The 20,452-nt window shown below is 45.9% G+C and overlaps 8 protein-coding genes across 8 annotated transcripts; 4 read left to right on the top strand and 4 right to left on the bottom strand.

Moving 5' to 3' along the window:
• Positions 1 to 718: 718 nt before the first annotated feature.
• Positions 719 to 7,037, top strand: FAS1_1 (beta subunit of fatty acid synthetase; the record flags this gene model as incomplete). Its single annotated transcript, XM_049253039.1, has 2 exons — positions 719 to 6,517; positions 6,576 to 7,037. The coding sequence occupies 2 exons, from the start codon at positions 719 to 721 to the stop codon at positions 7,035 to 7,037; spliced, it is 6,261 nt and encodes a 2,086-aa protein (XP_049107902.1).
• Positions 7,038 to 7,691: 654 nt separating this feature from the next.
• On the bottom strand, positions 7,692 to 9,985 carry TFG1 (transcription factor IIF subunit tfg1; the record flags this gene model as incomplete). Its single annotated transcript, XM_049253038.1, has 3 exons — positions 7,692 to 7,930; positions 7,987 to 8,572; positions 8,633 to 9,985. The coding sequence occupies 3 exons, from the start codon at positions 9,983 to 9,985 to the stop codon at positions 7,692 to 7,694; spliced, it is 2,178 nt and encodes a 725-aa protein (XP_049107901.1).
• Positions 9,986 to 11,371: 1,386 nt separating this feature from the next.
• LOZ57_003991 (uncharacterized protein) lies at positions 11,372 to 12,892 on the top strand (the record flags this gene model as incomplete). The annotated part of the gene is made up of 1 exon (XM_049253037.1): positions 11,372 to 12,892. One exon carries the CDS (start codon positions 11,372 to 11,374, stop codon positions 12,890 to 12,892), a length of 1,521 nt encoding a protein of 506 aa, XP_049107900.1.
• Positions 12,893 to 13,207: 315 nt separating this feature from the next.
• On the bottom strand, positions 13,208 to 14,749 carry LOZ57_003990 (uncharacterized protein; the record flags this gene model as incomplete). The annotated part of the gene is made up of 2 exons (XM_049253036.1): positions 13,208 to 14,677; positions 14,747 to 14,749. 2 exons carry the CDS (start codon positions 14,747 to 14,749, stop codon positions 13,208 to 13,210), a joined length of 1,473 nt encoding a protein of 490 aa, XP_049107899.1.
• Positions 14,750 to 15,780: 1,031 nt separating this feature from the next.
• LOZ57_003989 (uncharacterized protein) lies at positions 15,781 to 16,374 on the top strand (the record flags this gene model as incomplete). The annotated part of the gene is made up of 2 exons (XM_049253035.1): positions 15,781 to 16,035; positions 16,096 to 16,374. 2 exons carry the CDS (start codon positions 15,781 to 15,783, stop codon positions 16,372 to 16,374), a joined length of 534 nt encoding a protein of 177 aa, XP_049107898.1.
• Positions 16,375 to 16,821: 447 nt separating this feature from the next.
• Positions 16,822 to 17,091, top strand: LOZ57_003988 (uncharacterized protein; the record flags this gene model as incomplete). Its single annotated transcript, XM_049253034.1, has 1 exon — positions 16,822 to 17,091. One exon carries the CDS (start codon positions 16,822 to 16,824, stop codon positions 17,089 to 17,091), a length of 270 nt encoding a protein of 89 aa, XP_049107897.1.
• A 624-nt stretch (positions 17,092 to 17,715) lies between these two features.
• Positions 17,716 to 18,045, bottom strand: LOZ57_003987 (uncharacterized protein; the record flags this gene model as incomplete). Its single annotated transcript, XM_049253033.1, has 1 exon — positions 17,716 to 18,045. One exon carries the CDS (start codon positions 18,043 to 18,045, stop codon positions 17,716 to 17,718), a length of 330 nt encoding a protein of 109 aa, XP_049107896.1.
• Positions 18,046 to 18,551: 506 nt separating this feature from the next.
• On the bottom strand, positions 18,552 to 19,953 carry HGH1 (the record flags this gene model as incomplete). The annotated part of the gene is made up of 5 exons (XM_049253032.1): positions 18,552 to 19,379; positions 19,476 to 19,589; positions 19,652 to 19,755; positions 19,818 to 19,863; positions 19,933 to 19,953. The coding sequence occupies 5 exons, from the start codon at positions 19,951 to 19,953 to the stop codon at positions 18,552 to 18,554; spliced, it is 1,113 nt and encodes a 370-aa protein (XP_049107895.1).
• Positions 19,954 to 20,452: the final 499 nt, after the last annotated feature.

The following is a 20,452-nucleotide window of genomic DNA, read 5'->3' as shown; positions in this document are numbered from 1 at the left end:
GAAGCCGACACGTATCATTATTACCAGCTTGTCCCTGATTCCAGCCCAACCATTTTGAATTCTTTGGGGACGCTGGTATGGGGCTAGTCCGCATCGGAGCTGCCTTGAACTCAACCAACCGCCCCGGCACATCAGCCACGCTAGCCCCCAGGCAGCCTAGCGCAGTAACGCCGTTACGTGACGGCGTGCTTCCCGGCACCGGATGACAGTGGCACTGCGGTATTCCCGGTATGATGATGCCATCCGCTCGACACTGTTGTGTAAGGCTGTTACCGCGCTAGTCCGCTTCGATTGTTGCGAGCAAGGGCCGGTGATACCGTCAGCACTCGAGCCTGGAAAAAAAGCGTCGCAGCTCCCGCACTCCTCCAGCTTCACCAACTCCAAAAAAAAGGGCATCGTGGGTGTTTTGGGCTTTTGTTTTTTCCTTTCGTCCCCTCTTTCGAGCTCCTTCCGCAGCCGCCGGTTGCAATCCCTCCTTCTCACCACGCCTTTGCGATTTCCAGCTTCCCATTTTCCCATTTTGCTGTGAAAATCACCGCGGAGGATAGCATGCTTTGGGATAGTTGGTATGACTCTTGCTCCCACTAGAAACGCGCAAATGGAAGCTTGCTGGCTGGCCTTTTATTCATTCGTTACTCACACTACTATGCATTCTTGTAGACAGAATATTAAATCACCTCCCGCTTGTTGAGCTTCATTCTGCCTAACAGTCCGCACCATGTACGGAACATCGACGGGCCCGCAGACGGGCATCAATACTCCTCGATCCTCGCAATCTCTCCGACCCCTTTTCCTCTCTCATGGCTCCCTCGATTTCTCTTTCCTGGTTCCAACCTCGCTGCATTTTCACGCATCCCAGCTGAAGGATGCATTCTCTGGATCCCTTCCTGCGCCTACAGATGAACTGGCGCAAGATGACGAGCCTTCATCTGTCCCAGAACTCGTTGCCAGATACCTTAACTTCGTCGCACGGCATGTAGAGGAAGGAGAAGATGACTCCCAAGGATCTTATCTGGAGCTTCTAAAGCTGGTTCTCAACGAATTCGAACGTGCTTTCATGCGTGGAAACGACGTCCATGCAATTGCTGGCTCACTCCCAGGAATTGCTGCCAAAAAGCTTTTAGTGGTGGAAGCATACTATGCCGCACGCGCCTCCGCTGACAGACCCACAAAACCACATGAATCTGCTTTACTTCGAGCTGCTGCTGAAGGCGATGCTAAGATATACAGTGTTTATGGAGGCCAAGGCAACATTGAGGAATATTTTGACGAGCTTAGAGAGGTATATTCAACTTATCCATCCTTCGTGGAGGATTTGATATCCTCTTCCGCTGAACTCCTCCAATCCCTGGCCCGAGACCCAGATGCAATTAAGCAATACTCGAAAGGAATGGATATTTTGCGATGGCTTCACGATCGAGACTCCCAGCCGGACATCGATTACTTAGTTTCAGCACCTGTCAGCTTTCCGCTGATTGGTTTGGTGCAGCTGGCTCATTACATGGCTACCTGTAAGGCAATGGGAAAGCAGCCTGGTGAAATATTGGAGCGATTTAGTGGTACTACGGGGCACTCACAGGGTATCGTCACAGCTGCTGTCATTACAACAGCCACATCATGGGAGTCTTTTGGTAAGGCTGCAAAAAATGCCTTGACAATTCTCTTTTGGATCGGTTTACGCAGCCAACAGGCATACCCCAGGACTTCCCTCGCCCCATCTACTCTCCAGGACTCTATTGAAAATGGCGAGGGTATACCTACGCCCATGCTTTCAATCCGAGATTTACCTCGGGCCGCAGTACAAGAACATATCGATGCGACTAACCAGCATTTGCCAAAAGACCGCCATATTGGTATTTCGCTTGTCAACAGTGCGAGGAATTTTGTTGTAACAGGCCCTCCAATTTCTCTTTACGGTCTCAATTTGCGACTACGTAAAGTGAAAGCCCCCACTGGCCTTGATCAAAATCGTGTGCCCTTTACTGAACGAAAAATCCGCTTTGTGAATAGGTTTTTACCAATTACCGTACCATTCCATAGCAAATACCTCACTTCCGCTTTTGACATAATTACGGAAGACTTGGAAGATATCCAAATCCCAGCCAAGTCACTTCGTATCCCAGTGTACAATACCAATACAGGTAAAGATCTGAGGTTGAATGGTGATGAAGATATTGTTCCAGCCTTGGTTCGCATGATCACGAGCGATCCTGTGAATTGGGAAAATGCCACCGTTTTTGATAACGCTACCCACATTCTCGACTTTGGTCCCGGAGGTATTTCCGGCCTTGGAGTATTAACTAACCGCAACAAAGATGGTACTGGAGTCCGGGTTATCATTGCAGGTTCCATGGATGGCACCAACGCTGAAGTCGGCTATAAATCGGAGCTCTTCGATCGAGACGAAGAGCACGCAATCAAATACGCTGTTGATTGGGTCAAGGAGTTCGGACCCCGTTTAGTTAAGACATCTGTAGGCCAGACGTTTGTCGATACAAAGATGAGTCGTCTACTTGGTGTACCGCCTGTCATGGTCGCTGGTATGACTCCGTCTACTGTTCCATGGGACTTTGTTGCAGCTACCATGAATGCCGGATATCAAATTGAACTTGCCGGCGGTGGCTATTACAATGCGAAATCTATGACTGAAGCCTTGCACAAAATTGAGAAATCCATCCCTCCTGGACGTGGTATCACAGTCAATTTGATTTATGTCAACCCGAGAGCAATGGGCTGGCAGATTCCCTTGATTGCAAAACTTCGAGCTGATGGAGTTCCTATCGAGGGTCTTACAATTGGCGCTGGTGTCCCATCTATTGAGGTGGCGAACGAATATATTGAAACCCTTGGCATTAAGCACATTGGATTCAAACCTGGCTCCATGGAAGCCATTCAGCAAGTCATCAATATCGCCAAAGCAAACCCGACGTTCCCAGTATTTTTGCAGTGGACTGGTGGTCGTGGAGGTGGGCATCATTCCTTCGAAGATTTCCACCAACCCATCCTTCAGATGTATAGCCGTATCCGAAGATGCGGGAACATAGTTTTCGTGGCAGGTAGTGGTTTTGGTGGTGCAGAGGATACTTACCCGTACTTGACTGGTACCTGGTCTAGACAGTTTGGGTACCCCCCTATGCCTTTTGATGGATGCATGTTCGGCAGTCGTATGATGACTGCCAAGGAAGCCCATACATCCAAGGCAGCAAAAGAAGCTATCGCAGCTGCACCAGGTGTTGACGACAGCCAGTGGGAAAAGACATATAGCGGTGAAGCAGGTGGTGTCATTACTGTCCGGTCTGAAATGGGCGAGCCGATTCATAAACTTGCCACTCGTGGTGTTTTATTCTGGGCCGAAATGGATAAGAAGATCTTTTCCCTTGACAAGGCCAAACGAATTCCCGAATTAAAGAAACAGCGCGACTACATTATCAAGAAGCTTAATGACGACTTCCAAAAAGTATGGTTTGGTCGAAATTCGTCCGGTCAGACAGTGGACCTTGAGGACATGACCTATGCTGAGGTTGTTCATCGCATGGTTGAACTCATGTATGTCAAACACCAATCACGGTGGATCGACGACTCCTTAAAACGTCTTACTGGGGATTTCATTCGCCGAGTAGAAGAACGCTTCACATCAGTTGAAGGCCAAGCATCACTGCTTCAGTGCTACTCTCAAATTGATAAGCCATACCCTGCCGTCGACGATATCCTCAAGGCATATCCCGAAGCATTTTCCCAGTTAATCAGTGCTCAGGACGTACAACACTTTTTAATTCTTTGCCAGCGACGTGGCCAGAAGCCGGTTCCATTTGTACCTTCACTTGATGAGAATTTCGAGTTTTGGTTCAAGAAAGATTCTCTCTGGCAATCTGAAGACCTGGAAGCCGTCGTTGGCCAAGATGTTGGCAGAGTTTGTATTTTGCAAGGGCCAATGGCTGTCAAATACTCGAACACTGTTGACGAACCAATCCAAGACATCCTTGACGGTATACATACGAACCACATCAAAGGTCTTGTCCGAGATGTCTACGGCGGTCAAGCATCGAATGTTCCTGTTGTGGAGTACTTTGGCGGCCATCTTCCCCTTGAAGATGAGGATGATCGGGATATCGATGGCCTAACCATCTCTGAAGAGGCGAATAAAGTGTCGTACAGACTGTCTTCATCTCCATCTGCAAACTTGCCAGATCTAGAACGCTGGCTTCATCTTCTCGCTGGAAGAGGATACTCTTGGAGACACGCCTTTTTTACTACTGAAGTCTTCATCCAAGGACATCGCTTCCAATCCAATCCTATGAAACGGCTGCTTGCTCCTACACGTGGAATGTACATTGAAGTGGCTAATCCTAATGAGCCACAGAAGACTATAATCAGTGTCAGAGAGCCTTCTCAGTCTGGTAAATTAGTGAAGACCGTTGAAATACGGATGGTCGGCCCTAAAAAGCTCGCTTTAACGCTTTTTGAGGGAAGAACAGCTGAAGGTGGCGTGATTCCACTTCCATTCCAATTCACATATCACCCAGAAACTGGTTATGCTCCTATTAGGGAAGTAATGGAGGGGCGAAATGATCGCATCAAGGAGTTCTATTATCGCCTTTGGTTCGGCGAAAAATCTGTGCCGTTTGATGCCCCTGCCACGAGCATATTCGATGGAGGAGTAACAACAGTTGTATCTAAGGATATTGCTGATTTTGTTCATGCCGTTGGAAACACTGGCGAAGCTTTCGTTGATCGCCCAGGGAAAGAGGTCTTCGCCCCCATGGACTTCGCAATTGTGGTTGGATGGAAAGCCATCACGAAACCTATCTTCCCTCGTGTCATAGATGGAGATCTTTTGAGACTTGTTCATCAATCAAATGGCTTCCGAATGGTACCAGGAGCAGAGCCTCTTAAAGTTGGTGATGTTCTCGAGACGACTGCCCAGATCAATGCTATTATCAACCAGGACTCTGGGAAAATGGTTGAGGTTTGCGGTACTATTAAGCGCGATGGTCAGCCTGTCATGCATGTTACCAGCCAGTTCCTCTACAGAGGCACATACACCGACTATGAAACAACCTTCCAGCGCAAAGAAGAGATGCCTATGCAAGTACACCTAGCGTCAACGAAGGATGCAGCTGTTCTTCAATCTAAGGAGTGGTTCCGCCTCGATGACCCCGATGTTGAACTACTTGGTCAGACTTTGACTTTCCGCCTCCAGAGTGTTGTCCGCTTCGAAAAGAAGAATATTTTCCGAAGTGTCCAAACAATGGGACAGGTGCTTTTGGAACTTCCGTCGAAAGAAGTCATCCAAATTGCCTCGGTCGAATACGAAGCTGGCACCTCCCATGGTAATCCCGTTATTGACTACTTACAACGCCATGGCCAGGTTATTGAGCAACCGGTTCACTTTGAGAACCCAATCCCCCTCAGTGGTAAAACGCCACTCATTCTCAAGGCACCTGCATCCAATGAAACCTATGCCCGAGTTTCTGGAGACTACAATCCTATTCACGTTTCTAGAGTGTTTTCGAGCTATGCGAACTTGCCTGGAACAATCACCCACGGCATGTATACTAGTGCTGCCGTTCGTAGCTTGGTGGAAACTTGGGCTGCCGAAAATAACATTGGCCGTGTCCGAAGCTTTCATGCTTCTTTAGTCGGAATGGTTCTTCCTAATGATGAGCTCGTTGTCAAACTCCAGCACGTTGGCATGGTTGCTGGACGAAAGATTATCAAGGTTGAGACGAGCAACCAGTCAACAGAAGAGAAAGTGTTACTTGGTGAAGCTGAAGTTGAGCAACCGGTTTCTGCTTACGTGTTCACTGGTCAAGGCTCCCAAGAACAAGGGATGGGCATGGATCTTTACAATTCCAGTGCTGTAGCGAAGGAGGTCTGGGATCGTGCGGATAAACATTTCTTGGAGAATTACGGATTCTCTATTATCAACATTGTCAAGAACAACCCACGCGAACTGACTATCCATTTCGGTGGCCCACGAGGGAAAAAGATTCGCCAAAACTATATGTCCATGACATTCGAATCTGTTAACTCTGACGGCACTATAAAATCAGAAAGAATATTCAAAGAGGTGAGCGAACAATCGACATCGTATACCTACAGATCTCCGTCCGGCCTACTTTCCGCTACGCAATTCACCCAGCCTGCTCTGACGCTTATGGAAAAAGCAAGCTTTGAAGACATGAGATCCAAAGGCTTAGTTCAGCGTGATAGTTCATTCGCTGGGCATTCGCTTGGAGAATATTCTGCCCTTGCAGCCCTCGCAGATGTTATGCCTATTGAAAGTCTCGTATCTGTTGTATTCTATCGTGGGCTTACCATGCAAGTGGCTGTTGAGCGTGATGAGCAAGGCCGATCGAATTATTCGATGTGCGCCGTCAATCCCAGCCGTATCTCGCGGACTTTCAACGAACAAGCCCTCCAGTATGTGGTCGAGAATATTTCCGAGGAGTGCGATTGGTTACTGGAAATTGTCAACTACAATGTTGCCAATATGCAATATGTTTGTGCTGGAGACGTTAGTGATTTCTCTTCAATTCCATTTAAAAGTAGCTTGCTAACTAACAATTTTACAGTTGCGAGCTCTTGACTGCCTTACCAATGTCCTCAATGTACTAAAGGCTCAGAAAATCGATATCCAAGCTTTGATGAAGACCATGTCGTTGGAAGACGTAAAAGCTCATCTTGTTGAGATCATTAAGGTGTGCAAAAAGCAAACTGAAGCGAAGCCGACGCCTCTTACCCTTGAGCGTGGTTTCGCTACAATTCCTCTCAAGGGCATCGATGTCCCATTCCACAGTACATTCCTGAGGTCAGGTGTGAAGCCTTTCAGATCATTCTTGCTCAAAAAAATCAACAAGTCCACCATCGATCCCAGCAAGCTGATTGGCAAGTACATTCCAAATGTCACCGCACAGCCTTTCCAGATCACCAAAGAATACTTCGAAGAAGTATACCGGCTGACCAACTCACCTCGCATCGGGCATGTGCTAGCAAATTGGGAAAAATATGAGGATCCTCTAGACGCGAAAAACTAAAGGGGCAATTGGATGGAGTCTTCACCCAAGATCGTTATTTCTTTTCTAGTCAGATTTCATTTCTTTTTGCTATGAATGAATATAGACATCTTTAATATTAAAATCATGATGTATGCTTTTCTTCCCTACTTCTTGCTTTAACTATCGCCAGCTCGTTTCTTTGTGCCTTTGATTATTGCAGTGCTGGAGACTTGCTTCATATTCTGTGGTTCGAGGGACGCTCTGGAAGCATGATAGCTTCAATATATTCTTAGCACAGAGTAATAGATATATAAATCGAAATGGTACTATTTTAGAAAGTCAAAGGAGCTTTATGGAAGCTGGAAGCCAATAAAATAAACTGTATGATAGTAGCGGTCGAGGAAATTGATATGATGTTGTATCCTGGTTTTCTGTTGCTAATAGACAATTTTAGACAGGTATGCCAGTCACCAGAGACTATTGGCCATGAAGTAAAAGGAGCAGTGAGGGCGAATAAATAAATAAAGATGGAAGTCATTCATAATACATCTTCGCAGAAGATTGTGATTGATACTCACGGGAACGACAGAAGTATGATTAAAATCTCAAAGCATGTAGGTGCCCACGCTGCTATGAGCGAAGTAAGCCAAAGGCTCTTATGCGCCCACAATATCTAATATGTTGTAAGACAACTCAAGAGCCCGGTTTAAAATTAGGCGCTGGTCTTAGTAACTTGTCCTCTTTGGCAAACACTCCAACCTCCTTAACGATCGCGATGAACTTTGGATAATTGGTCTTCATGTCACCAAGGCGGGGCCGAAATAGTTTTAGCAAGTCTCCGGATAGTATTCCACTTTGTGGAATAGCAGCATGAACTTCAGCATGGGTAGGAAAGGGACCGACTGCTGCCGCGGCAGGCGTCGACGAGCGCACTTGATAGATTGTCAGTAGACAAGGGGAGAAAAAAGGGAGAAAAGGTAGTCCTTACCGGGAGGGCTGGGGCGATTGCCAGTCAACCCAGCTTTACCGTTTGCGGGAACTGGACTACCAGCGCGAGAACCTACCGGAGTACCTCTTTTCGAAGTAGGAGGATTTATTTTCAATTTCTTCGCAGTTACACTGTCGCTCATTTCCGCGCCAGACACTACAGCCTTCTCTACGTCGCTACCAGAGCCCGCTCCCCCGGCCCCAGTGCGGGCGCGTTTCTTTCCAGCGGCCTTCGAACCATCAGCTTTCCGTGGAGCAGAGGGTGCGGCGGTAGAAGAAGTTGTTGAAGGTGCCGGGGACATTGGTCTGGAGTTGGGCTTTGATTGTTGGGCAGATAGGGATTGGGCGATATGTTTATTCTTCGCTTTTTTGCGGGGCGTGTCGGTTCCGCTAGCATCAGAAGCATTTGGGGAACCGGCTCGCTTTCTAAATTGCTGCGCCGGTCCCTTTTTCAACGGATCTGTAAACTTTTGTCGATCGGATGGAGTACTTGAACCTTTCGCTATAGGCGTAGAAGACTTGTCTCCTTTCTCCTTTTTCTTTTCTTCTTCGGCCTTCAGACGTTCGGCTTCAGAATCGTCGGTACTCTATGGCATATTGGGTGAGCTTTGAAAAGAACGGAGGAAAAAAAAAATATAAGAACATACCTCCTCCTCGGACCAGGGATTACCGTCGGATCCGCTGCTGTAATCAAAGTTCTTTTCTCGTCGCTGTAGAGCTTTCCGGACCTTTTTGCCAAACTCCTTGAGCGCCTCTTTTTCTCGTTGCTCTTGTTTTTCTTCTGCTTCGTAGTCCTTCTCATCCCTTAGATCGAACACATTGGCTTTTAATTGTTCTTTTTTGATACGCTTCTCGGCAATTTTTGTTTCCTCGTCCTCTTCTACAACCATGTGCTCTTCATCGTCTGCAAATCTATCTTCCTCAAAATCCATGTCGTCGCCTTCACCGCCTTCACCAACACCGGACGCCACCACTCGCCCTGTATAGACCCTTCGCTGCTTTGCGAAATCGGCCAACTCTTTTTCTTGCTTTCGGGCTTGCTCCTTTTCCATGAACCATCTCGGATCTTTAATTTTCTTAGCCATGTATTTCTCGGCCTCTTCAATAGTAAGAGCTTTAAATGGATTTTTTGCACTAAACTTATACCATTTATCAATAGGAACCATTCTTAATTTTCCACTATTTTCTAGCACAAACATGACGTAGGTTTCAGACATGGCAGCTTCGTATTTGCCAACCCATGTATTCTTATTATCAAAATCTTCTAAATGCCATGGTAAAGCTTCCTCATATTTCACACGGGCTTTTGCGATCTCGTCAGGGGTCATTTCTGATTTGAATACCTGCTGAATTCGTTGTTTTGGAGCATTCGTGCGTTTTGCGCCGCTTGACGCTGATGGAGCAATCTGAGCGAGATTTTCCTCACGTTCTTTTGCCCGAGCGGCCTTTTTAGCCTCTAGGACTTCACGATCAACCTCAGTCATACCTCCTTCCCGCAGGCCTTTCTGATTTATGTCCTGCTTATCAACGCTGGTTTGCTCGACAGAAGCTCTTGGATCCCGGCGTTGCAGTCTGACAGGTCGGGTAAAATGTGCTTCATCTCTAGGGTCAATGTTTTTCTTCGATAGAAACTTTGCGACATGGTTCCTCAGTCCCTCTCTCATAGCACGCTTTGTTGTAACTACCGGGAAATCGACATACTGCTGTGAAATAAGAGGCCCACTGAATCCGTTGACGGCTATGTCGTCGGCACTAGGAATTCGTGGGGGCTTAGGAGCCACAGGGGTCTGAGATTTTGGGGGTAACTGCGGCACAGAACGTATATCTCCACCTCTAATCGGGGCAGCATCTGGTTTCCGGGGCTGGGGCCGTGGAATCGGCCTTTTCTTTGGGCGCACTAATGGGTCTGCGGGCTTTGGTCGACGGGGCTTCAAAACTAGGCCATTGGGGCCGACAGGAGGAGCACGGTTGGGAGGCCGATTAGGTGGAGCTGAGCTCATGCTTGAAAAATTAATGGCAGGAACTCAGCGAGAAGATGGAGGTCGCGAATAGCGGCGCATTCAAGGTGCGATTCAGTCCGCTAACGACCTTTTCTTGAAGAGCCGTCCGTGTTTAAAAAATTGACGTCGGAGTGCTTGGTGGAAGGTGGTTAACTAAAAATGCGCAAAAGAGGGATTGTGGATGAAATTCCAGGTCTCCTTGCCGTTGCGCACCTGAAGAACGGCGTCAAAGCTGTAGTCGATGATATGCCGCGCCTTGAGATGCTGAAAGGGCGACTAATGAGGTCAGGCGTTTTGCTGAGTCACCTTTCTTACGCGGGTTGCTTATGTAACTAATCAGTCACCTAGTTTAGTAAGTTAATTCGTTGCATGAGGTCATTGCCAAGGCTTTAAATTCTTCGGCTCCACTATCCTCCGCTTCCGAGGTGATTTGACCTCCAGTCACAACTACGGTCTGCTCTGGCACGAGATTCCAACTTCCAAACGGCTCAAATCGTACCACTACGGTGGTATGAAGGGGTCAGGATATTCATGGTCAAGTTTACACTGCCTAAACTATCCGTGAGCCTGGCCACTGGGGCTGAGATGTCATCCTTGATCCGTTGAGAATGTCACTGCTAAATGTCCAAATGGCAACCTGGGGACGCACCTGGGAAGAATAGATTGTGGTATTTTTTCCATCCAGTACAGAATAGTTGCAGTGCTATTTTTATAGCGCTCTTACTACAAATGGTAACTGTCCGGCCCCTACATATCTATCTTACCAAATTAACAGATGTACACGGATAAACTGCTATATACCTCGGTACTGTTTCAGTATTGCTCTAATTTCTCACGACAAAGTCATCATTCTGTCGTCACAGCTGACTATGCAGAGTGATAGGTGTTTGTTGGTTTTATGTTTATAAAGGCATGATAAGTATCTGTGTCTTACGCCATTGCTTGGTTATCATTTTTTGAAAAAGCTTTGTATTTTGCACCGCAGTGCAAATGAGAAACATCGGATTGTTAAAAGCTGAACCTACCCTCTCACTATTTCCTATTCTAGGATGTGGGGTGGAACAATATGGAAATGAATGTTGAGCATTCTTGTCGCAAATTTCCGTTTCTCTGCAAGACTGTCACGCTTTCCCTAAAACGGAGTGACTTTTCTGGAAGCGAGGTGTCTGTGTTGCTAAAGCTCTGCCATTCCCCCTACTTGAACCCACAAAAGAAAGAATTTCTCTCTCTTGCCTCTTCTTCCCCTTATCATAAAAGGGCCTTTCTTGGTAGGTATACTGACCGGTTCATGTTCCCAAACTCCTTTTGGTATCTATCCCCCTAGTGATAATATCTGCTGTCGATATCGTCTTTTATAACATCTCACCTTTCGACCAAGCCCCCAAGATGGCGGCGGGACCTTTGGTTCCGGCTTTCAAAAGTACACGGAAACCCGAATGGGAAGGCCGCAGCACCATTGATTATGTGTCTGAATCATCCAGAAGACAATTCCTCAACCTGCCGGAGGAGGCCCACGAACGTCTTCGGCGCGCTAGTGCTGAGCTCAATGCCCAAAATTCTTTCGTTCAGTCTATTCTCTCGAACAAAACAGACCCGCTGGAGATGTCTACCGCTCAGCAATACCAGCTAGCTCGCTACAAGGTCGATTTTCCATCACCTATCATTGAAAAACGTGATATAATGCTACCGCCTGTGCAGACTATGATTGGAGGAACAGTTGCTAGGCTTCAATATATGAAAACCAAAGAAGATTTCATGGAGTATCTGGTTGCACAGGTTTCTCACTGGGAGTTGTCGGACTGCCAATTTAGGCAGCGTGACACTGCCCGCAGTCGTTTACTCAGATACGTGGTAAAGGCTATTCAAAACCGACTGACGGACGCGGAAGTGCAGACGGTTAAGTTCACGATTAGGCTAAAATGCTTTGGGAGCTTCCGCTCCGGTTTTGCTATTCCTTCATCCGATATGGACTTTGCCTTAGTCACAAGGGGCCTGCCATCTGAGCTGGAATTCGAACTTCCAACGATAGTCAAACAAGCTTGTGTTTTAGCTGGATACAATGTACTCTCTGCCAATCCAGAATCAAATATTCTTACCATCTCCGAGCCTCTAAGAAGCTCAGATACAGTCCAAGTTTACCACTTATATTTTTCAGATTTCGCTTTAAAGATGCGAACTAGCACTCTTCTGCGGTGCTACAGGTCATGCGATGACCGAATATATGAAATGGGTGTTTTCATAAAGACATGGGCGCATGCTCGCCAGATCGATGATGTGAGAAATGGAACTTTGCCATCTTTTTGTTATATTCTGATGCTTATTCATTATTTAATGAATATTGCGAAACCACCGGTGGTTCCCAACCTACAACTCTCCAACATTGGCAGAAGAAATCTGCAGTGGATCGACGGACATGAAACCTTTTTCTGGGACGACTTTGAAGAGATTGCGCGTACTTCTCGCCATAGAAAATTGACTCATAACTGCCAAACTACCGCCGAGCTCCTTCGAGGATTTTTCACGTACTTTTCCCCCACAGAGTACAGTCCTAAGTATCAGTTTAGAAGAACGCCCAAGTTTAATTGGAAGCTTCATGTCGTTTCAATCCGGTGCCCAAACATTGTTTATAAAACCTCTAAAGATTGGGATCGCTTCAATCAGGACGGACGCCGAGCCTGGACCTTCTTTGCTGTTGAAGATCCATTCAACCCACAAAACAATATGGCGCAAAATGTTGACCTAAATACAGTGTTTTTGATTAGAGAGGAATTTGAAAGAGTGAATATGATCATGAACCAGGCTCAGTTTGTTTCTGGATTTGGCTGGGAGTGGATTAATAAAAATGGGGAGGCTGGTGAGGACATCTTCCAAGACAGACTTCCTCACACCTCTGAACTTCAACAATGACATTTATTTTCTTCACATGTTCTATGGACCCTCCAAAAGGTATTATTTGTCCCATCCCCACTCTTGGTATTTTGTTGCATTTATACATTTTATCAGTGTTCTTTCTGTTTGTTATGACCAATTCCTTTGTAAAAACCATTCATCCAGTTTCCCTGATTCCTATACAGAAAAGAGTTCTCTAGAACATGCTTATTTAGAAACCATGTCCTGCCTTTTGGCTTGCTTACCCCTTTTTCTTACTGTCTTCTTTCTGATATTTGAGTGTCCATTCTGTTCCTGAAAGTTACAAAAAGTAGTCTGTTACATGCACTCTTTCTAGATGACAATAGAATTCTCAAAAAGATGTATATGCTCTGATGTTGGAGCCTCCTCCCCTATTTCACCTTTGGCATTCTTCCTCATAGCACACCACCCATCCCACCAGGCTCTGATCCCCACAACATCGTAACCAAAACTCTTTAGCCTGCCACTATCAGAAACAAACCACTCTTTTCCACCTCCACAGTCCTTTTCATATGCATTTAAGCTAATACCCTCCCACTCATGTGTCTTGAGGTTTCTGAACAGTGCTACTGTTCCAACGGGCGGACAGAACTGCTCAGCATTAACAAAAATGCTGACAGAAATCCCAAGTCCAAGCTTAGTATTATTAGGGTGTTTGTTTTGGTAAGGATGGTGAATAAAGCTAGGATCTATGACACGTAAATCGCGCTTTGGAGGCATATTACGTCGTGTAATGACGGTAGGAGAGATCCATGATATAATTCCAAATATATCAACAATATAATTGCGTTTTGGAAGAGGGTGTTGAGGTTGAAGAAGTGCGTGTAAAGGAAGGACGTTAATGGGTTGGGTAGTCGGGAGTAACATTCGAGCTTGGATAGCTTCCGAGCGTACATTGAAGTGTTTGGTTGGATCTTTTATGGACGTTATTGGGCCATCTATGGCTGTAGAGTTGTGGTTACATTTTGATGGCGATAGCTGAGACTTGGGCTTGCCACCTTCGCAACATTGGTGATGTGAAGGGAGCTCGCGAACCTCTTCAGGCATACAAATATGATTTTCTGAGGCATCAAGCAATATATTTGTTTCCACATCCCCACCAAGTTTCTTTATAGTCCCATCCAATAGTGGTGAGATGTCTCGTTCCTCAAGTTCGTTGACTGCTTTCGAAGTCCGAACCAGCAGCTTAGGCGTTTTGGACGGGGATTGTGATCCCATGCCCTGATTATCTAGAGTGTGTTTTCCGGAATATTTTTCCACTGATACGGCCTTGATAATCGGGAGACCAATTTCAATTTCATCATGCAACGGTTCATCAGAACGCAGCTGTTCACGGTTTAGCGTCCTGAATCGCTCCACTGCCAAGTACACAATAGGTTTCGGAGAGCATGGTCCCTTGTAATTGTATCCAGCTGGGTCGGTGATTCTATCAGCCTTCCTAGTCTCATATCTCTCTAATGCGAGAACGGCGCCTGGTTTTACCTCCCGAGTTGCCACGAAAAAATGCAACTCCTGCCGTAGGAGCGCTTGAATAGTGTATTCACCATCTCCAAGAAAGAGTCGGTATGTTCGACGAGTGGGAATTACCACGTCGTCGTGAGTTTCGGGCGCTATCAACGAGCTAGGCTCAGGCAAACGGTCAACAGGTTGCGACAATACAATAGGCACATCGATCACACGCTCAACCCGAAGAACAAGCTCTGGAGGGTGATATCCCGTTCGAAGTAGTTCGATGATGCATGGCCGGATGTCTGGAGATGTAGGCGGATTGGATGCGTCTTCCTTTTGATGAGGCAAATTTCAATTAGAAGGGAGCGATTTATACCTAACTACAGGACACGGCTCACATACCATGTCAACTGGGCCGGAATAGCCATAATGGCTGATTGCAGCACTTAGCTCCCTCTATGAACGCGTGTGCTCCTTTTCAGAGCTGCAGATGCGCACAGAATAGTTACTCTGTGGGGATCAAGCAGCGAGTTTGTCTGCTGGTTGTTACGACGCGACTGAAGTGACGCGACGAAAACTCTTGGGCCAACCTCGGCCTTGGCACCCCTGAACTCCTTGCCGCACAAAGTCTGCGTAGTTATGTCAATATCAACACAATGCTGAGTTAACTAGTTAGTTACGTAATCCGATGGTATTCCGACGTGTTGGTTGATGTTATGTAACTAATAGTTAGAAGAATACATAATCTGATGATATGCCAAACCTCCAGAATTCCGGTGTGGATGCTTCAGTTATGTTGCATAATAGTTAGGAGAATACATAATCTGATGGTATGTCAAACTTCCAGAATTCCGGTGTGGATGCTCAGTTAATGTTACATAATAGATAGAAGAATACATAATTTGATGATATGCCAAACCTCCAGAATTCCGGTATGGATGCTTCAGTTATGTTGCAAATAGTTAGGAGAATACATAATCTGATGGTATGCCAAACTTCCAGAATTCCGGTGTGGATGCTCAGTTGATGTTACATAATAGATAGAAGAATACATAATTTGATGATATGCCAAACCTCCAGAATTCCGGTATGGGTCTTTCTATCTGTGGGTCGCCTCATATGCCTTGGACCAATGGTCTGGTTGTGCTGAGTGCATATCGCTGCGAGGTCCTGGAAAGAATCTCTGAGGGCTGTGTGGATGTTTGCAAATGATCCACTGTCAAAAACTTCGGCCCTGGAAAGGATTTCCAAGGGCTGTGTAGATGTTTGCAAATGATTTACTGTCAATAACCTCGGCCCTGGAAAGGATCCTGAAATCAGAAGTTGATATAAATACTGGTTCAATACCCTCTCATTCACAAGCAACACTCAATCAGCAACAGTAACAACAATAACAACAAGACTGAACATTTCTTTGATTTTCAATTGATATCAAGATGATTTCTTCTGTATCCTCTTTCATATTTTTCTCCCTTACCTTCCTTACCGCAATTGTCGCTGCTGAGCCACCGGACAACAGAGATTTTTTCCAATACAATCCCGAAAGAACCCGCAACTACCCAGAATGGTGGAGTCATCCGGAGCAATATGACTGCACTGGAGATTATTTCACTCTCCTTCAAGCAAATAAATGGACTCGAAATCGGTCCAAGTGGTGCCAGAAGAAAGCTACAGGGGAGACCTTTTTCTTTGTAAGTATATCAAGTGATATACTTATTCCATATCGGCGCCATGCTAATGACATCTTACAGCAAGTGACCGACTATTATCATTCCTATGGGTTGAGTTATTGGTGTGCGTCACCAAATTATCCGGCACACACAGAGGTCAATTTGCTGGAGAATAATGAGAAACTTGCCTATTTCAAGATCAACCAGACTGGCTGTATGACCTGGACAAAAGTGGAACTTGAGCGACCGTTGAAGAAAGGCTTGAATTCCCTGCACACAAATATGCTGATGGCGGGGCCGTATTGGGAAGGCGAAAAGGGCAAGATATCTGGAACACATCATTTTAACCTTAACGTGTAAGGAACATAATGGGGGGATATGACGGTGAATATTGAAGAGCCGAGCGACTGAAAAGCACTGAAAGTTTCAACAACTCCAATCCACAGTCCTTACTCACTCAGGTACTATGTATTTCAGATGTGTTGGGGTTTTATAGATCTTGTATACAGTTATGAATATTATTGTTTTCTCCAATCTCAAAATTAACCATATTTGATGAATATCATCTCAGGTCATGTGTTACGGACTGAAGTTTTTGACAGTGGATCATTTGCACACATCCACACAGCCCTTGGGGATCCTTTCCATTGCATAAGGCAAGGCTCTTAACAGGCGAACCTCGAATATTCTGTAAGGAGAAAAGGGGTATAAGATGATTGGGTCGTCTGGGGGCGACCTTTTAAATGAAATGCAAATGATGACAAATTGGTTGAAACTCTATCGGAGCGGCGAACCAATATTGACCCCATGCTGAAGGACAAACTATCTGCGCCACTCCACCCCGACATCCCTGGGTTTTGTGTAGCCTACTTCGATTGTATTGAATATCTTAATAGCACCGTGATGGCCGTGTTTGAGAGTTGCAAGACCAGCAATAGCCTGCTTTATGTTGATGACAATGAAGGCAAGCTGGCCAAACTTTCCACCACTGACCCAATGGCCATTCAGAAATTCCCTCTCAAAAAATCGCTCTATGATCTTCATGACTACCTTAAGAGAATCAACCAGGCCTTCTAAAAACTCAGCCCCACCTATCCCCAAAGATGGCCAAAAAGCAGTGCCGAGGTTGCTATACATTCTGCAAGGCCAGAATGCTGCATGTCAGCTCCAGTCATAATAGAGTACTGTTCATTTAAATTACACAGAAAACGCATGACGGTGCATATTGGAATGGGGGAGTTCTTGGTGTTTTGGTTATGTCAACACACTCGGGTATTTTGTATCTTTGGTACAGTTGAACGAATGAACAAATCAATTTGACTATTTTGCAGTTTGAGAAACACCTTGTGTGTATGAATGATGCATGATGTGCAGGGTAGAATGAAACCCGCAGTGCATCTGTGAGTGATTCAGTCAAATGTTCTGGGTGAGCAAATGAGGTATGCGCGGTCGGATGTAATGGGACCTGTTCAATTAAATGGTCACAATTTGAAATTTCTTGTTCCCTCCCTAACCTGCCGGACTCGATGCTGCGCCATGCATCGGCCCCAGATGGTACTTATCGCTTGACACATGTGCTCCGTCGCCTGTAAGATTTAGCTAATGATTCTTTGTCTGTAACATAAGAATTGTACCTAGGCCTGCCCAATTTTGAGCAGATGGCGCTTCAGTGTTCAGTTTGCATTCTAGCACCCTATCATTTCAAACCTGTCCATTTGGGTTGCTTATCGTGCTTTGTTGCACACGGTTGTTTTGAGCTGAATGATTGTCAGCAGCATCAGCATGGTGAGAGCCATTGGTCGGTGGCTCCTGACAATGGTTCATAGTGGCCCCTTCTGGTTGCCAGATTAGAGTCAGTGGTGTTCTTCGCACTCCTCCCTGAGCAGTCAGCTTTCTGATGTGCTGCTGTCGGCTGTCCAAACATGGAGGTATTGCCGGTGCGTCAGATTCAGATCGTCTCGCTATACCAAAGCGCTGGGAGCTACCTTCGTCGCCATATCCCTCCTCTGGAGTGACACCATCCACGCCCATGACCAGTAAGCATCCGCGTACCACTGCAGAATGATGCCCGTCTCGATGTTGTTCCAGTCTATTTCTCAGATCCCCGTTACCACCTTCGGCGGGCGTGGCCGCGGGTTGTACGCGTAACGCCAGCCCGAGGCATCGACGGACGCTATCCACACTGCATGCACCGGCACATCATTAACCTCCGCCCGATTGAAGACTTGGGTATGACTCACTCTCGAATACAGGGCAATTACATTAACACACTTCCTCAGCTGGGTATCTTCATTGATCATACATGACTCTAATTAATAATTCCTCTCGGTAAGCAATGCCATTGAAACCTTTTCTTCTTATTAGTGTCCTGTACGGAGTACTCCGTAATGCCGTAAAAAGCATCGAAACAGATTTGCGCCAACGTTGAATCCAAATCAACTGCCTTTCACGAGGAGTGCCGGTCAAGGTATGTACAGGGGTAATGCAAGCTGAATAAGCCATGTGTTTTCCGATTTGATATTACATGCCCAAAAAATTCAAAAAATCTCCACAATTTTGCTCTCCTCATCCTCGCGAGGTCCTTCCTCCAAAATTTGTGACTTGGTCTTCTCCATTGCCTCAGCATCTTTTCCACCTTCGCCCTCTTCATCACGCATGAGTACTTGCACTAGGCGGTCACACCCTTCTCTGACATCTTCATCCTCGACATGTAGGTGGCATTCACGGATCAATGGGTAGACCTGAACATCCCTCATTTTCTTTCGCCCTTCTAACGTCGTAGTTAGCAGCAAGAGGGTTTCTAGAAGGGTAACGAGAATTTCATTATCGCTATCCCGCTGCTTATCCGGTGGCAGCAGTTGTAAATCAGGAAGCATGGAGGCACTCTCATCATCATCAAATTCCTCTGGGCCAGCGATAGGGAGTAGAATATAAGGAAGCAAGTTGATTCGCGACTCCGATAATAAGTCTGAATGCGCAGGTATTTCAAATGCAACATTTTTGATTGTCGAAGCGACTCCTTTTCTTCGAATGTTGCTGTGATGTTCTGTGAACACAGTAAGCTTCGTGATAGGAATTACCGAATCATATTCTTGCTGCGTCACGAAATATGCACGGCCTTCTTCATATTTCGAGATATCAGCAAAAAAGTAAGCGAGATAGTCGTAGTTTGTTTCGCTCGACTTGTTGAGGCCGCCTTCATTGCCGTTGACAAAACAGTCCATCAACTGATCCATCGCCTTCGAAGAGTTTGAGACCCCAGTAGGCACAGTTCGCGTGAGGCTGATTATTCGTTTTAAGCTATCCGATTTAGCCATATTGGCAAGAAGCATTGTGAGTTCGTTCGCATTCGGTTCCTTTGCATTCTATGTGTAATTCAAATTCAATAAAAGGCAATTGCAACGACGACAGGATGGCTCAGATATTAAATTCAACAAGTATTGCAGCAGGTACCTACATACGGTCACTTTCGCTAATATTGTTTCTAGAAATGCGTCATCTTCAGCAAGCTGCTTTAAAATTTCATCATCCCCCGAAAGGTTGACCAGCATGGTGAGTGCATTTTTCGCAATGGGCTGTTGGACGGATTCATGAGTTTCTGCATAGCGGCAGAGGAATTATATTGATATCAACGTACAGAGTAATCCCTCGCAAGTAGCTTAAGATCACGAATTGGTAGGAGCTGTTGCTGTTTAAATAGGGAAGGTTGGGATATAGAGTAGCCGACGAGGTGTTCGCAAGCTGGACATGGACACAATAGTGTTAGCACTGCCGAAAGAGCAAAATATCATGTACGCAAATACCTATCTGTCTTATTTGCGTGTTTCCATGGTGGAGGAACTCAACGAGCTGCAGGTGTATAAAAGTGAGTATAGTGTGGAAAACTTTTGGCAGCGCAAATTGGTTGGCTAGTTATACCTCCTCTAACTCAGTCGGCATGCTAGTGATTCCTTTTAATTTAGGATATACAGCCAAAATATTAAGTCTAAAGAAGTAAAGTTGTGAGGTACTATACTGCGAATGTTAACAACCTCCGTCTCCTCTCCCCTCTGGAGATGCCGCCAAACAAAAAAAAAAAAAAACCGCCCCGCGATCTCAACTTCTATAACGCCGACCTTCCGGCAGAACAACCGCACGGACCACATCGCTTGTCTAGCACGCTTCTTGACTTGCTTTTCGTGCTGCTCCTTTTTTGCGATTCTCGGTCAAGTCACACGGCCTGTAACAATGGATCACCCTTTTATATTCCCCATACGTTAAAACTACTGCTGACTGCCATCATCCTCCACACTCAGAATCCAGATCAGCTTCAATGACATATCCAGCAGTGCCTGCAGTTTGGTTGCTTGTTTTGTTAGAAAGTAGGCCCTAGAATCTTATAAGGGTGGACTGGTTGCATGTCTGGATAATATTGTGGTCTGGTATGAATGTTGACCGG

The sequence above is a fragment of the Ophidiomyces ophidiicola genome, assembly GCF_022830035.1.
Source record: "Ophidiomyces ophidiicola strain CBS 122913 chromosome Unknown scaffold_15, whole genome shotgun sequence".
NCBI lineage: Eukaryota > Fungi > Ascomycota > Eurotiomycetes > Onygenales > Onygenaceae > Ophidiomyces > Ophidiomyces ophidiicola.
The sequence above is the reverse complement of the archived record's forward strand: the minus strand, read 5'-3'. Positions and strand labels throughout refer to the sequence as shown.